The sequence below is a fragment of the Hypomesus nipponensis genome, chromosome 14, assembly GCF_054491055.1.
Source record: "Hypomesus nipponensis isolate SF chromosome 14, ASM5449105v1, whole genome shotgun sequence".
NCBI lineage: Eukaryota > Metazoa > Chordata > Actinopteri > Osmeriformes > Osmeridae > Hypomesus > Hypomesus nipponensis.
The window spans coordinates 21,095,695-21,111,973 of record NC_140374.1 but is presented as its reverse complement, the minus strand read 5'-3'; the positions used below and the strand labels follow the sequence as shown (position 1 = coordinate 21,111,973).

Here is a 16,279-nt window from a genome sequence, read left to right as displayed (position 1 = left end):
GTGGTGTGTCCACTTCAATATTAAGCATTCAATGCCTTCAAATTCAAAACATTGTCACTGATTTGCTTCCATATATAATATACTTGTTAGGGTATAGGAGACAGTATCATTATAAAAACATTTATGTGGCATTTGTTTAATAACTTTAAGGAAAAATATCTGTAATTATAATGTCACTGTCACAGTACTGTGGAAATGTATATTACGTTAAACTGCACAGACAATTTGACCTTGAGTCTCAGTCCATGTTCTCCAGGTGAATTGTTGTTCCTGCACCAGTAGATGGAGCAACTTTCAGTTTTTTGTCTGGTTGCTAAGGCACTTTCTTTGCAACTATGGACCATTTTTACTGAACTCTACAAACTAACCGCAAAACCTCAAACCAAACCAGGAAAACATTATAATAAACAAACAACTCTTGGAAAACTCTTCAAAAGCATTGAAAACGGTATGCTTTGCGTCAACACGATGCACATGCACACAAACCATCATTTGAATTAGCACACAAAGCAGCTAAGCTACTACACACTGACAGTGTAATGAAAAACATTTTAATTTCGTTTTTTTGTGTGCGCAGGGCATAGTTTACACATCCACTCCATACTTAACACATTTTGACACCTTTGTATGTGTGTTTACAGTACTACAACACATCTTTATGGTAAACTGCTATTCATTTAGTCATTTTAGTCTATTCATCTGCTAACCGGAGAGGTCTGATACAAGGAAACACAAGGAGATGTATTCATGCCAGCTTATCTCCCTACTGGTGTACTGTAATGTATCCTACGGTGCCTTACCTCATTAAAGTTCAGACATCTGTTGCGTCATCTCGTTAGAGGCCACCAAAGACACACAAGGGATGTACAATAATTTAGGAACTTATAACTAACTTAGGTGTGTACGTGCCAAATCAAATAATATTTGTGTAACCAGTCCCAGAGGGTTCAACATAAAAGCCCAAGCCTATGACTACAACAGTTAACTTTTCATAAAGGTCATTCCAACAAAGGTGCGTGCATGACTTCCAGCACGTATGAATCATTCAGAATATAAGTGTAATTACATTCTCATTATAATGTCTTTCCCCAACAGTATTAAGAATTGCCACATGCCAGTAGGCTTTGTTAATTTTGTATTAAAAGGGAATGAGGCCATTGCAGAAAACCACATTTAGCAAAACCTGTTATGAAACAGATTACCTCTGTCAACACAGTGCAACAGCCATGTTTACACTCAGTTTTGTGAATCAGCACTAGAAAAAGCAATCAGTCTGATTGCATTGTGCTGTATGTTGCAAGCAAAAGAGCGTGTTACAAATACAGACAAAAGGTACACTTTGCAAATGGAAGGCCAATGATTCAATGATAAATTTACCTGCCATAAATCACACAATCAATTTGGCAAGTTTTTGCCTGCGTCATCCTGTCTATACGAATTTGTAGTTTCCCAAATCGATTCACACTTATAGAACTAAGGAAGTGTGTTGAAGTGGAACATGAACCTTTTCCCAGACATGGGCAGGTGAATCTGCAAAGTATATAACACGTTTTATCTGCTGTTCCTTATGATAGGTTTGTCTAATTACACAACCCCAGGGATTTACTATAACCGAATCGTTAGACTTTTTCCTTTGAACATCCGTGATCTTACAGTTTTTCTCAATTGCTAAGACACATTTCTTGAATGTGTACTGTTTTTCCTCCAAACTCTAAACACACATCTTCATACTTACAGTAATATTTTATGACCCAGTTCAAGAAAAAACTAAGAGACTTATGGATGTGACTTTTAAATTCTGTATTTGTTTGTACACATAATTATAGATGACAATGCATACATTAACAATTACTGTATATCACAATTCAAATTTATTTTAAATTTAATTAATCCGCATATACCACATACTATGATTACTATATGTATGCTAAGCATAAAAATATTCTGGCACATCTATAAAAAATTGAAAAAATCTGAAAAAAGGGGACTGTTTGACAGTGAGGGCAGGCTAGAAGTTCTCATAGTGATGGATGAAGTGGGCCTGGTCTCTCTTGTTCATCTGCTGGCAAGCCTTCTCCACGTTCTTGGTCAGTCCAGGAGGTCCACAGCTAAACACACCCATTTTAACCACCTTCAGGGAGGAGAAGAAGAAAACTATTCTGTCCAACTTTCAACCATCTTGCTATATCTAGATAGCCCTGGTGGGTCGCGACCCCCCCCCTCCCCCCATTCATTCATTTTATTTAATGTTTTCAATCATTTATATAAAGTGCTCAAGTCTCTCGCATACACCGTGAGACACCGAGTTGATGGAGTTATACAGAGTCACATGCCACCTGCCAGCCAATCACAAACACCACCAGCACCACCCCACATGATTTCACTAGTCTATAGATAGAAGGACGCAGAGGAATGCTCTGAGGTGCTGCAAAGCAGGAAGTGACAGAGCAGGAAGTGACATGCATGGAGAGGGAGGAGTCACCCTTACCTCAGGATGAACTTCCTGTAGCGAGTTGAAGAAGGGCACGAATGGGGGACGACCAAAGTGAGTAACAGACCGAAGGCCGGTGAACAGACTCTGGTTCCGCACTTTCTGGAAGTGACGTTCGCACACATACTGCAGTCGCATCGCACATAAAGACACACAAAAACACACACGTTACTTTACGTGACAGGTACACACTGTACAGACCACAGTTCCTCCACCGAGAAGACTCAAATCAACTCTGTTTGCTCAAATAAAATTTCCTGTCAGTCACCAGCATGGTGGTGCGAAGGTCGAACTTCTCAGGCAGCTGTGTGATGTAGGTGTGGACCGACACGAGGTCCAGAGTGTCCTTTTCCTCTACTTCCTTGATGATGTCAGACACCCACTCAAACTGGCGCTGTGTTCGTGTGACCCAGATGAAGTAGACCTTCAACACATCAGTCATTGTGGTGATTAGTGTGACATGAGATGGCATACAGGGATCAGGTAAAGATGTGTTTCAGGGCACTGTACCTTTTTACACTGAATCTTAGACTTGTTTGAGGACACAAGGTCCTTTAGAATGGAGGCGAAGGGGGTAACTCCAATTCCTCCCCCGACCAGAACAGACACCTCAAAGTCTGCCCACTCCTGGTGGCCTTCTCCAAACGGGCCGTCCAGGTACAGCTGGAGGTGTCATCAAACAGTCAGAACAGCTTAGCTTTCACACAGCAAATACACCCACACACAAATGCACACAAACACCCATCAACACCCACACACAGACACAAACAGGTGCTGACATACCTTTGGATAGGTGCCCAGCTCTGCAAGGCTCTCTGGAGTGTAGAGCTCTCTGAGTCGGCTCGTCCAGGGCCCCACAGCGCGAATGTGCAGGCTGAGGGTCTTCTCGTGTGGGGCTGAAGTCAGGGTGAAGGGGTGGTACTCGTCTGTGGCCAGCGACAGGCAGGCTACACGGACCCACTGGCCTGAGCGGTACACGAAACCCAGCGGACGCTTGAACTCCAGATACGTCACTCCTGCAGAGAAGCAGTCACGGACCGGTGAAACCAACACGTGATGTTACTAAACACTGTGAACCGGAAGAAGATAACCCTCTCTGATGTGAATTATTATGAAGATGAACAGGATGATGTTGATGATCATAATAATGATAACTGTGGAATTAGATGGCTGTGTGTGGGACAGAAACTGACAATTTGTTAACGTCAATAATAATAAGAACACGCATCAAATATCCAACTACAACAGAAGTCTTTTGGTGAGGTGTAGTCTCTACCGTAGTCCTATGCTAAGCTTTGATTGGCTGGGAGAAGCGGGGGTACCTGAAGGCAGCAGCTCAGCCTTCACTACAGGGATCTCCACCTTCTTCCTGTTCAGGCTGACCAGCTTGTCCAGCAGGAAGAGTAGAGCGGGGGGGATCAGGTAGATGTGGAAGCGGGGCTCCTGGAGGAGGGCGAAGCTGCCATGGATGACCGTCTGTTTTGGAGGAGCACACAGCCAAGACTCAGTCTACTGTGGGACCACCGTTAGTCCCCGCAGGTAGGATCCACCACACGATGTTAACAGCGCAACACCACAATGGTTTGCATGTGGGGTTTATTTATTTATTTGTATACACAGTGACAGATGGAAGGGGTGGGGGTGGTGCTCACCAGAATGTACACAAGCACGTAGAGGTTGTGCGTGAGCCAGAATCCCTGGAAGCTGATTCGTCGGAAGTAGAAGGAGGCGAACACGTACATGAAGGCAAAGATGAGGAGAAGCAGAATGCCTGTGATGCCTGAAACAGGAAAGAATGAAGAGAAGCAGAATGCCTGTGATGCCTGAAACAGGAAAAGATGCAACCATGATGGAATCCTTCACTTTCTGTGCTACAACGTTACGTTTTTGAGATTTGTTTTGGTTTATTCTCCGGAGTACCTGGGACAGTCTGAAAGAACCACCATGTCCAGGGCATAGGAAGTTCAGACCTGAAAATAGTAAACATTTAAAAAATATGATCCACATCAGGAAAAGCATGAAATGATCATTCAATGAAAACTATAACTGTTAGAATATGAAGACATTACCCGTTGTTAGAAAGGATCTTGGGGAAAAGACAGGCCAAGATGCTGAGTTCACTGATAGAGAATATGTAGACATTGACCACATGACCCAGACTGTGAGCAACTTAAAAGAAAGGAGACAAGGAAGTATAGAGTGGCTTCAGAACGGTAATCAGTAATCTACATCTATCTGCCAAACTGAAGGGTATGAATAGGCACGTAAATAAAGGATTACCAAAATGTATATTTAAAAACACGTTTTCACCTTGTAATGATGGCTAATTTAGTGTGTAATGTAAAAAATAAAACACAATAAAATATTCTCAATGTGAAATGTTCCGAAAACCTTCTGGAGACAGTATATATATATATATATATATATATATATATATATATATATAGTGTACCTATAACAAACATAAAAAGACCCTTCCCATCATCCACGTCTTCAGGCAGCGAGCCTCCTCCTTACCTGTGAGGACGATGGCTGACATGGCCATGAAGCGGTGGAAATCGATGGCAGCGTCAAAGGGGATGTAGCGGTTGAGGAAAGTCTCCCGGAACATGGTGATGAGGTTCCGGCAGACAGTCAGCAGCATGTAGGGGAACAGGAAGGAGATGGCGGCGGCAGAACCTCGGGACACCATGATGCCCACCACCGAGGTCTCTGGGAACCCGGACGAGTTGGCCTGAAAACCATAGTCTAAACACAGAACTAGTGGTTTGTATATGTTAGTCCACGGGTATTACTCTCAAGCTGGCTCTCAAGCAGGCTCAAGCAGTTCACTCAAATTCAATTTGAGGTTTAGTTACTTCTAAAAATTGAAATACTTAACAAATAGTAGATGCTTTTGTGGGGCAAACATGCATTACCCGTTGTATGAGGGAATGGCTTGTCAATGCCTTGGAGCAGGTAACCCTCATAACATTAACAGTCCTTGACAGGTTTATGAGGGGGTGGGGGGGGGGGGGGGGAGGGGAGGGAAATGAGCACCAGAACTCACAATAGCATCTCTCCAGAGCCAGCCCAGCAGTGATGCCATAGACGATAGTGGAACAGACAATATGGCGACGGTAGTTCTCAACAAAACGCTTGAACTGCTGGATTTTATTTTGAATTGGATTCCTGTTGTATTTGTCCCTCTTGGGTTTAACATAGACCTTCGGGTGATGGTTGCTTGGCCTAGGATAAGGAGAGTACAGGTAGTGCTTTACAGTTGGTTTGCTTCCCATAAAGAAGACGAAAAATGAAAATGGAAATTAAGTGGTGATAAAGTTAATGTTTGATAAAAACACCATGCATACAATAACCCTCATATTTGAAAGGCTCAAAGACAATGAAATGTCAGGTCACACAGAGGGCAGGTTGCATCACACTTACATCACACTTTTGTGGTGAACCACAAAAACAAATGAGCAAAAACCTACTTTTTCCCGTGTCGTTTGCGAAGTTCCGATCCCTCATTCTCCATGCTGCTGAAGCCCAGCTGCAGGTCCCCTTCAGCTGCACTGAAGGTGCAGATGATAAGATCGTTAAATACACCAACAGACTTGGATGGCCTTCTGATTTGGAAATGGTTGTAAAGAAGCCAAGGAACTTGGGGAAGTTCCCGTGGCCGAGCCTCTCTCTGTTTCCCCGCGTTCTCTTACCTACATTTACGTTTACATATTTAGCAGACGCTCTTATCCAGAGCGACTTACAATAAGTACAGGGACGTTCTCCCTGAGGCAAGTAGGGTGAAGTGCCTTGCCCAAGGACGCACGTCATTTTCCACGGCCAGGAATCGAACCGGCAACCTTCTGATTAATGGCCCGATTCCCTAACCGCTCAGCCCCCTGACCCCCACTTACCCGTCTTTCGCAGGGACGATGAAGGACACCCGCTGGTCCCGACTCATCTTTTTCTTCTTCTGCATCTCCATACCTGCAGCCACAACAAGCCAACGTACAGTACATGGGCTGAAAGAAATGCAGCGGAGTAGAAAAAAAAAATGCAGGACTCATTTCAGGTCTTCCATTTGCCCCCTGTCCTTCATTACCTTTGATGTTGAGCTGAGCAAACTGCAGCTCTTTCTCGTGGTCCCTCAGCAGGAAGTGAAAGTCTTCCCAGGTAATGTGCGCCTTATTGTTGAAGCCTGCAGCCTCCAGCATGGCGTCGATAGCCTCCTCTGCCTTGCTCTTGCTAAGGGCACCGCTTGAGATCTCAATGAAGGACCTGCAGCACACAGGTGAGCTGAGTTAGAGCGGGAAAACCGCAGGTGTGATGGGATGTTATAACCTGAGTGGCTAACCTGAGTAGTCTGGAAAACGCCTCTCTAGACAAGAAGCCGTTTCCGTCAATGTCATGCATTGAGAACATCAGTTTGGATTTTTCCTCTGGGGACCCTGTGTATACAGACAGGATGAAGACACTCATATCATCATGTCGTAACATGCTACCGAACAGAGGGCATGCTTCAAAGTGAATGGCATTGACGTTAATGTGTTTGAAATCCACTGGGATTACCTTTCATGAATATGACAATGACATCGAGGAACTCTTGGAAAGAAAGGTAGCCATTGCCATCTTTGTCGGCCAGCGTGAACATGGAGTCCACAAAGAGTGAATCGGGTTTGAGTCCGAGGGTGTCAGCAAACTCAGTTCCTGTCAGTTCACATTGCAGCACCTCCCTGGTCTTTCTACTGGACGTGCCTCTCACATCACCAGCATCACACCTGTCAATCTCCAGGACCTACCCAACCCAAATGTAATCATCAGTCTTGATTTTGAGTCAACTCTGTTTATACTGATTGTCACGTAGGATGGAAACTGGTGCCAACCGAGATGAGTCACTTATGTAATTATCGTGACCAGAAGCAACTCCATGGAAGTCTATCTCCTTTGGATTGAGTTCTAGCCTAACTTGGTTAATATATGACTATTATAAAATCATATGATTATATGACAGTCATATAATAGAATATGAGCACTATTACCGTGGAAAAGGCATGTCGGATGAAGGTCTCCACTATTTGAGCTCTCTGCTCTTTGGTTACGGCCTCTCTAAGAAGTTCCTTCTCACTTGTCTCTGTCACTGTCATCTGTCTGTCACTGTTTGTCCCCTCAGAGCGCAGGTGATTAACAAACTCCGTCCGCTTGAACTCATCGTCAAAAAACAACACCTGCAGCATTAGGAAAAGGAAGTTGATTCACCTTGAGAAGAGTAACGTGGTTTTTCAACAGTTCCAAGGTGAGGATGCCTCCTGTTTGCTGTCTCTGACGGCACTCACCAGATCGTATTCCTTGGGGACTTTGAGGAGCAGAGCTCTGCGTGATCGATCGTCAGCCAGAAGGACGTCCAGGCTGGTCTGGGCTCCTAGACTGAGACAGCGAAGGGCAGGCCCAACGCCGTCAAACATCTGCAGCCTCTTCCTCTCGTCCAGGTGCACACTGACTGGGCGCAGAGGCTTCTTTGGGCCCTGCCACTCACACGCTACGGGACAGAGAGAGACAGAGTAACGTTGTAAGCTGGGATGGGTCGAGCTCAGCGGAAGAGCATTAGATTGCACGTCAACAAACAAATGTAACTGGGCCATTGAAAGTGTGGGAATGCAGCAAGTTAGATAGCGGAGTGGATGGTGGATGTAGGTGATGATAGGACTGTGTCTTCTGTTGGACACCCGTGAACACACCATTGAGTCCCACAGCGGGCTCCTCTGCTCCCTCAGCAGCCCTGCCTCTCCTCTGGAACTTCTTATATTTGTTATTGCGGAAACCGGCCACTGCATAGGCCATTAGAAAGCTCACTATAAAGAAGGAAACATGTCAGCATAATATCATGCATTGTAATAATACTACATTATAATGAAATAATCATATTATTACAACCTGCTATGCACTTATCAGTGATCCCGACCAAACAGACATCCAGCAATAAGGTTAAATTATAACATTTCAACAGAACTGCCATCATCAAGAAGGTACACTGACCAACAGGGAAAAGAAATAATACAACAACGGTGACACCGAAGCCCACTTTGTGTCCATCAAAGTAGTTGAGCGTGGTAACTTTGGTGCAGGGGTGGAGGTCAGAGGCATTAACTTGTGCTGGTTGTGGACAGGGGTCACCTGCGGGTCAAAGGCGGACATCTCATACACTCAGCTCATGACGCAATCCCTCAGCCCAGTCACACCTTCATATGATACACCACACATGTGATTTCATATACCAATCTTGAAAGAATTTACCCTCCTTCCAGAAGAACACTTCCTTCTGCACGTCCTCAGATTCTGCGCTGGTGACTAATTGAAGGATGTCAGAAAAGCTGGTCTTTCGGATGTTCTGGATTTCCTCATCATCGAACAAGCTATGACAAACACACCAAACATGGATGAATGGTTGCTCATGGTCTGATGAAGATTGCATTTTTCCATGCCGTAATCAATTATTAAGATTATGAAACACACTCTAGCTTGCTGTTCTCATGTTATTTTTACCCATTCTGCCTGTTCTCAAACCAGAATCGATCACCATTTCTGATACGCTCGAACTGGTCCAAGATGATGGAGGTGAAAACTGGACCCGGACCACCGACAGACTCCAGCAGACCGCCGGGGAACAACTCCAGTTTAGAAATATCGTCCCCATATAGGTCTGCCAGATCTCTGAACAACTGTGAAAGCATCGAAACAAAAAACGTTCTTTGATTTAAGTTGAGTCACAAATCATCGTAGTTTTATCCATCTGCTAACGGTTAGTGCTTCGAGGCCCTCTAGTTCTGTGTTACCTCAGGATGTGTTCTGTTGAGCTCTGGGTTAATGTCTGCCCAGGCCAGCACCGGAGCATGGCCCAAGGCCTCTCTGACCTGGGTGTAGGTTGGGAGGCCATGGTCTCTGCCTCGCTGGACGGTCAGAGCCACTAGATCTGAGCGTGAGAACCTCAGGGGGCCATACATGTAGTCTGGTGAGGGACATGGAAGAACCACACGGATGTCAGATGGCTGAGCGGTTAGGGAATCATGCTATTAATCAGAAGGTTGCCGGTTCGATTCCCGGCCATGACGTTGTGTCCTTGGGCAAGGCACTTCACTATACGTGCCTCGGGGGGAATGTCCCTGTACTGACTGTAAGTCGCTCTGGATAAGAGCGTCTACTTAATGTAATGTTGGATATGTCATGTTCACACAGGAAATAAATACCGAAAGTTCAATTTACCCCTTAAGTCCTCCACAATGACGTTGTCTTCTCTCTCCGCAATCTGGGACGCCATGCCCATGATGAGATCATCCACGTCCTGGCTTGATTCCAAGTTGGGGCTCTAGAATACAGTTTTATTTAGTTATTGAATTAATAAACCATAAGTATCTGTGTATAAATACTGTAAACTTCTCTTGAATTGACAAGTGTATTACACGACAAAACCTTTCATACATGCAATATATCCGTGCACTGTTGTACTATACACAGTGGTCATGTATATTTTAAAATGCTTTTACCTGACGCTTCCAAAAACTGTTGCACATGCGCAGCGCTGGTGATGAGCTCCCGTCGACGTTGACAAAGTTGCGAAAGTGGCAGGTTCTGTTTCTGCTCCGCAGGAATGGATGAAACATTCATTAATACGTGCTGTTATAGTATAAAACCACTGAAAAATATATGCAGACTTTGGGACATTCTGTTGAAAATAGAAAATCCACCCAACAGTTGTAGATTGATGTGAAGTCGTGGCCGGATGTTACCTCATGTAGACACCAGGGGGCACCATAGTGGAGGCATAGCTGACAGCAGCCTGGAACTCAGGGGAGATCCCCGGGTCTACAAACTTCTGGTAGCCTATGTATATGTCATAAAAAAACACACCCTATAATATAACTATAAAAAGCTGGATGATACCATTTGTTACATGTGAATCACAATTAATCCGGTACAGGAAATATATTTTTATATTGTCTGGGAATTGCCAAGAAGCTATTACGTAATGTGATTCATGACAGTAGAATAAACCTGATCTGATTTTTCTTCTTCCGGCTCATGTTCCACCAACCTACTTGAACTGAAACTGCTGATTCAACAGAACACCTGGCCACTCTGCTGCTGAGCAGTGTTTTTGGACAACACCACAAGAGGTAGCTCACCTAACAACGGCTGTCTTGTGGTCACCAGTGCATTACCTTGCTCCCTCACATTCTCAGTCATGTGCATACACACTAACCCACTCTTCTCTCTCACCTGGATATGAAGGTAAGGTCTTGTTTCCCAGGTATCCAGGTAGCCATTCATAAAGGGCAATATTCTGTTGGAGATGCAAAATTATTAAAAAAACAAACAAATCCTGATGTTTTTTTTCCAAATAACAAATCAATTATATGTGAAATAACCAGTTAACAATAACACTATTGTTATTGACAAGATACTTTAATTGACTGGAATGTAGGCAGTGTTCCGCTCTAAGCTCAGTGACAGTTGACACACTCAGCCTTAAACTAAAACCATTTCATCCATCACAACCACCTGGTGGTGATGCAACGCCACTCTTTTCAGGGCCTAAATTAAATGAACACCTGGCTAGAAAATGGATTAAAAGAGAATTGTCCTTGTACCTGGAACTTGGCCACAACAGTTTTTCTGGCGTTTTGAAACAGGTCTTCATCTGACCACGTCGGGTTTTTCTCATGCAGTTGGGAAGCCAGGTAATTGTGGAAGCGAAACCAGATAATCCCCTCAGCCACTGTGAACAGATTTTCGTTGGCCCAGGCATTTCCCAACTCTGGAAATTAAACAAAGACACAAACCATTTCCTTACAAGTCTAGGATAGGAAAACCTTTCTTGAGGTTCTACAAAACACTGTCCGAAACGAACGTGCCTGAAATGCACAGGATCACTGTGCATGGAAGATCACTGATTGAGTCATGTTTGTGTGTTTGTTTTGAAGATTCGACAGTGGTTCTCTCCCAGGTGTCAACACAGAGAGAGAGACTTCACCGCCCATGACAAAAACAAAGTTCAGGAAGTACTGCTTTCCTAACAGTCAAACTCCATTCTCTGTGCTGCAACGTGTGGAGGATTTGCAGTTCTCAAGATAACAATCCATCCACAACATACAGATGCATAGCGCACGGCTTGTTGCTCTCATCGCTTTGTGTCTCTCCGAGGGATATTTGTTTCTTCAGTATATTTGGTAACACAGATCTATACACCAATTCATTCCATGTTACGGATTTGAAACAGTAAATTTTCAGTGTCAACGTGTGTAAAGACTGAGTTTTACCATAGAGCCCGTGAGGGTGGTGTTCTCCTGTTGAAGGGTCTGGTGCACTCCACATGAGGAGATGCTGCCCACTCCGTTTGGGCATGTTGCCCTCAGACACTAACAGGCCACCTTCGAACTTCCTCAGAGTGTCTGACCACGAACTGGAGGGTCCGTAGATGGAGCTCCCATCTATCCACGCTGTCACTAGGTTCACCTGTATTGTACATGATGAGGATATAAAAGGGATTCTGTTAATGTCCTGTAATGGGAGAGTCAGGTGCCTGAGCGGTGAGGGAATTGGGCTTGTAATCAGAAGGGTGCCGGATCGATTCCCCACCGTGCCAAATAATGTGTCCTTGGGCAAGGCACTTCACCCTACTTGTCTCGGGAGGAATGTCCCTGTACTTACTGTAAGTTGCTCTTAAATGTAAATGTAATGGACACTGATACTAGTGCACCTGTGTAACAGTAGGCTACCTGTGTGCGGGGGTTGTTAGGACTCTGGCTGGAGTCTTTGTCCCAGACACCTCGCTGGAATGGGAGATTAACTTCACCAGTGTTGGTAGGATCAAAGACAGGATCTCCCTTTGGAACTGGGATGTTCATAAACTCAGGTGGGCAGCCAGGCTGTCTTGAGTCAAGGACTTCAAACATAACATGGTAGCCTAGACAGATAAGTAAGAATTGAAAAGAAATAAAAGAATTAATTCGATTGACTTGATAACATCGACATTGATAACATTATGGGCAGTTTCTGTAACATTCGGTGCAATTTTTACTTAAGTAGACATGGAATTGTTTTGGGAAAGATTTGTGTGTGCAATATCCTACTTACCAAAAAACACGGAGAGGACAGTTCGGTTGTGTTTTGACGCTAGGCTTGATGGGCCGTTGGAGATGACATTGCTCAGGCTGCGTGGATTGGGCACTTGTTTAACAGGCTGATAAACGCCGTCAGAATAGCGCGCGGGCAGGAGACGCACAAGATGAGAACCTGCAGTCACACAGTAAATCCAACTGTCAATGTCAATAGTGCGTTAATTGTAATTCATTTCTCAAGCAATAATTTAAGTATGAAATATTTAAAATAGTTATTGCTTACAAAACGAAGGAAACTTACCAACAGCTCCTCGACTGTGATATGCCACATTGTTATACCAGCCGTCGTGCCGTTGAACTTCCCAGGTAACTTTGGAGTGGGAATCTGTACAGGTGAATTTTAAAAGTCATTTTTTATATTCAGTCCATTGTCAGCAGAGTGTACACTTTTACGTCACCAAACAACAAATCTAGGTGTTTAATTAAATAAGGTATTGGGACAGAGTTACCTTCAACAATAGCCGCTAACACTACCAGTTTTAGGATACTCCAGATCCGTGTACGTAAATCCATTGGTGCGAGAGATGGTTGGGCTTCCAAGTCTCCCGCTCAGTCAAGAGTAGTAGAGGAGGAGTTCTCGTTGGAAATAGAACGGTAGGGAAACTTTTAATGTGCATCGAGATCATTTAAAGGAAATCATTTTTTATTGAGCGCGTCTACTTGAGGTGTCGAGTAATCGCATCTCTTAATCGTCAGTTTTTGTACATCAGCCTGAAATGTTTGTGCGCGAAATGTGATCATATTAGCAAATAGTTGTTAAAACAACGTTGTTTTGGTTATAGGCTACCATATATCCTATATTTAGTAGTAACTTACCCAATTATGAGGATGAAATGTATTCAGCGAACAGATGTCCAAGACAAATAAATTAGAGTAATACAATTTCCAGTAAATAGAGGATGATCTCATGCCTGACACAAACTGAGATATGTCCCGTGTCCACTTAAAGAGGGAAAGGTTATCTCTAATTCACACACCTCTTTTCCAAGAATACCAATCCATGCAACAATGAGTAACACAAGGAAGATGGTGGAGCTTTAAAAAGAAGAGCTTCGACCTCGTAAGATTTACTCGCACTGTTCATCCTTCTGCTGATCTGGTAAGCATTGACCTGTCATGTTAAAATAGCCATACTCTGGCATTTATCATGACCCCGTTAAATGGTTAATTGAACCAATTTTTAGTCTTGAACAGAATACTGGTCAAACTCGAATTGGGTCTTTACGTAATAATTTGGGGCCACGAAGTCAAGAGTTCAAGAGTATCCAGTTACAGATTCGTGATTCGTTATCAAGGGATCTGACATGTAGCCTACAAGTGATTAAATAATCTGCAATTTCCTATAATTATCATTGATGTTCATGTGTTATATTTGTTTTAAGTGATACATCTGCATTTTGTGCAGATTAAATGATTGTACATCCACAGCGCATAGAGGGAGAATTCCTATCTCTGAATCTTTAAGTAACTGAGAGCCCCCAAAGCTAACACTGTCTTCTCTGTCATACTGTCTGGTTTCAGCTTCACGTGTGAGATCTGGAGGAAAGATGACTTTCTACAATGACATTTACCCATTCTACCCTCTACAAAGAACCTCGTTCATCTTTAGTACCCACCTGCTCACCATTATTTTGGTTTTCCTAGTGATCACAGTCAGTTTCCTTCTCATACTTCCAGGCATACGAGGGAGGTCGGTGAGTGCGACAGCAGTCCATTACGTAATAGGGTTCTTACCATGTATTTTAATACTTTTGAGGTTTTAAATATGATTTTATCGATGATTAAGAAGGCTGAAATAAGATGATTTTCCGGACTTATCCGTCCGTCCTGTTATAGCATTCTCCCTGTTTCAGAGGGTGTTTTGGATGTGCCGAATAATCACAAGTTTATTCATCGGCGTTGTGATAGTAGGTGAGTGCCGTTCAGTTATGTATCTATTACCTATGAACGCAAATACCTCAAACCCAAACTAACGTTTGGTTGGTTGACATGCAGTCTCACCTCCCGTTGATTGTTGTTTAGTAATTTTATGGTCCTTCCCAGCACTAAACTTTACCAGTGACTGGGCTGAGGCAAGCACCGTCTCTAATGCCACCTACAAGTCTTTTAGCAATGCTGAAGTGAATGCTGAAGTGGGCCTACATGTGGGATTATATGGTATCAACATCACATTGAAAGGTGAGTCCCTATACTGGGGAAACAGAAAGATGGTTATCTCAGAAAATCTTCTTTTTTTTATCAGTAGCCTCAATATACTGTATGTTATAATGTTGAGAGAGAACTTTGTCTACTTGGCGAGTAGAATATCCCCATCCTTACGTCAACAAGTACAGAAACTTTTTTTTGATTGGAGGGTCATTACTTTGATCAAGCCTCGTATTTCCTTGAATCGAAACATGAGTTTACACGGTCGCCGTATTTGTTAAGGGTTGTTTAGGAACGCATGAGCTTCATCTATGGTTATCTCACAGGAAATCCTGTGATGCAGCTCAACGAGACCATAGACTATAATGAGATGTTCGAGTGGAAGGATACCATCGACAAGTATTACGAAGAGGCCCTGGAAAAGGGCCTACCCAACCCCATCCTCTACATCGCTGAGAAATTCACCCTCCACAGCCCCTGTGGGCTCATCTACCAGTACAGATTCTCTGGCCGCTACGCTTCTGCCACCCTCTGGTAGGAAGGCTATTCTCGTTTTGATCCACAAGCATACAGCATACTGTACTGCTGCTGTACGTTGATGTTGAAATAATCAGGCAATGACTTTTTTGTCTCCACAGGACTGCGTTCTGTTGCTGGCTGGTTGCCAACATCCTCTTCTCTATGCCAGTCATTCTCTATGCCGGGTACATGATGATGGCAACTGCTGCCTTCATCTTCTTCTCCATGGCGTCCTTCTCCACAATCATGAACTTGCCCTCATGCACTTTTACTATAGGGACAGGCTCCCTAGTAACAGGCTATAGCCATTCTTTTTGGCTGGCACTTGCCACAGGTATGTCAATACCTAAATACTGCCACATAGAAAACTGTGTCAAGTGAAACGGTGAAAAATGACTCTTATTATATTATATTTATTGTTGAAACATTTCTAACCTCTCCCCAGGAGTACTGTGTGCTGTGATTGGTGTTGTGGTGGTGGTGTTGGATTGTTTGATCCCAGAGAAGACAAGGGAGGTTTTCAGTGTCGACATGGATAATTCTGAAGACAATGAGGTTGATTTTGGCAAGGGATATGTTAATTCCAGCTTCCTTGAAGAAATGACCCTCAGTGTACGACTTTGACAAGAACTACTGGGTTCAACTGCTGTAAGTCTCTGACTCTGACTGATCTCCCAAAATGCCATGAAAAATTATGACAGGAAATGTTGGAAACTTCCTTATTGGTCTGTCATTAAAAATAACTCTCTGTGTTCTAGGAAGTACATGGTCACCCAGCCATTGCACATCACCAATACTTGAAGATCCTCTGCACAGATTGTGCTTTATTAGGGACCAAGTGTAATGACATTTGTGAGCCTGTATTTAAGGGTGTGAATAATGTACATAGCCTAAACTTTATAGCATTTACGTTTGTTTATTAATGAATTTGTTGTTTTATTTTTAATACCATGTCCTTGGCATGTCGCAA

The 16,279-nt window shown here is 43.5% G+C and overlaps 2 protein-coding genes across 2 annotated transcripts; one reads left to right on the top strand and one right to left on the bottom strand.

The window, feature by feature from the left end:
* Positions 1–1,858: 1,858 nt before the first annotated feature.
* On the bottom strand, positions 1,859–11,869 carry duox (dual oxidase). Its single transcript, XM_084672310.1, has 29 exons — positions 11,785–11,869; positions 11,116–11,282; positions 10,745–10,808; positions 10,255–10,348; positions 10,012–10,102; positions 9,731–9,833; positions 9,304–9,476; positions 9,014–9,189; positions 8,765–8,883; positions 8,507–8,644; positions 8,209–8,322; positions 7,807–8,009; positions 7,513–7,698; positions 7,043–7,268; positions 6,828–6,921; positions 6,576–6,751; positions 6,388–6,460; positions 5,965–6,009; positions 5,541–5,719; positions 5,009–5,239; positions 4,561–4,660; positions 4,412–4,461; positions 4,144–4,271; positions 3,814–3,967; positions 3,275–3,507; positions 3,002–3,154; positions 2,760–2,915; positions 2,489–2,617; positions 1,859–2,131 (listed from the first exon to the last, which is right to left on the bottom strand). Exons 1-29 carry the CDS (start codon positions 11,867–11,869, stop codon positions 2,009–2,011), a joined length of 3,963 nt encoding a protein of 1,320 aa, XP_084528436.1. The 3' UTR covers positions 1,859–2,008.
* A 1,257-nt stretch (positions 11,870–13,126) lies between these two features.
* Positions 13,127–16,200, top strand: duoxa (dual oxidase maturation factor). Its single transcript, XM_084671961.1, has 9 exons — positions 13,127–13,239; positions 13,635–13,744; positions 14,167–14,339; positions 14,499–14,556; positions 14,689–14,823; positions 15,117–15,324; positions 15,429–15,643; positions 15,755–15,957; positions 16,068–16,200. Exons 3-8 carry the CDS (start codon positions 14,193–14,195, stop codon positions 15,931–15,933), a joined length of 942 nt encoding a protein of 313 aa, XP_084528087.1. The 5' UTR covers positions 13,127–13,239; positions 13,635–13,744; positions 14,167–14,192; the 3' UTR covers positions 15,934–15,957; positions 16,068–16,200.
* The last annotated feature ends 79 nt before the right edge of the window (positions 16,201–16,279 follow it).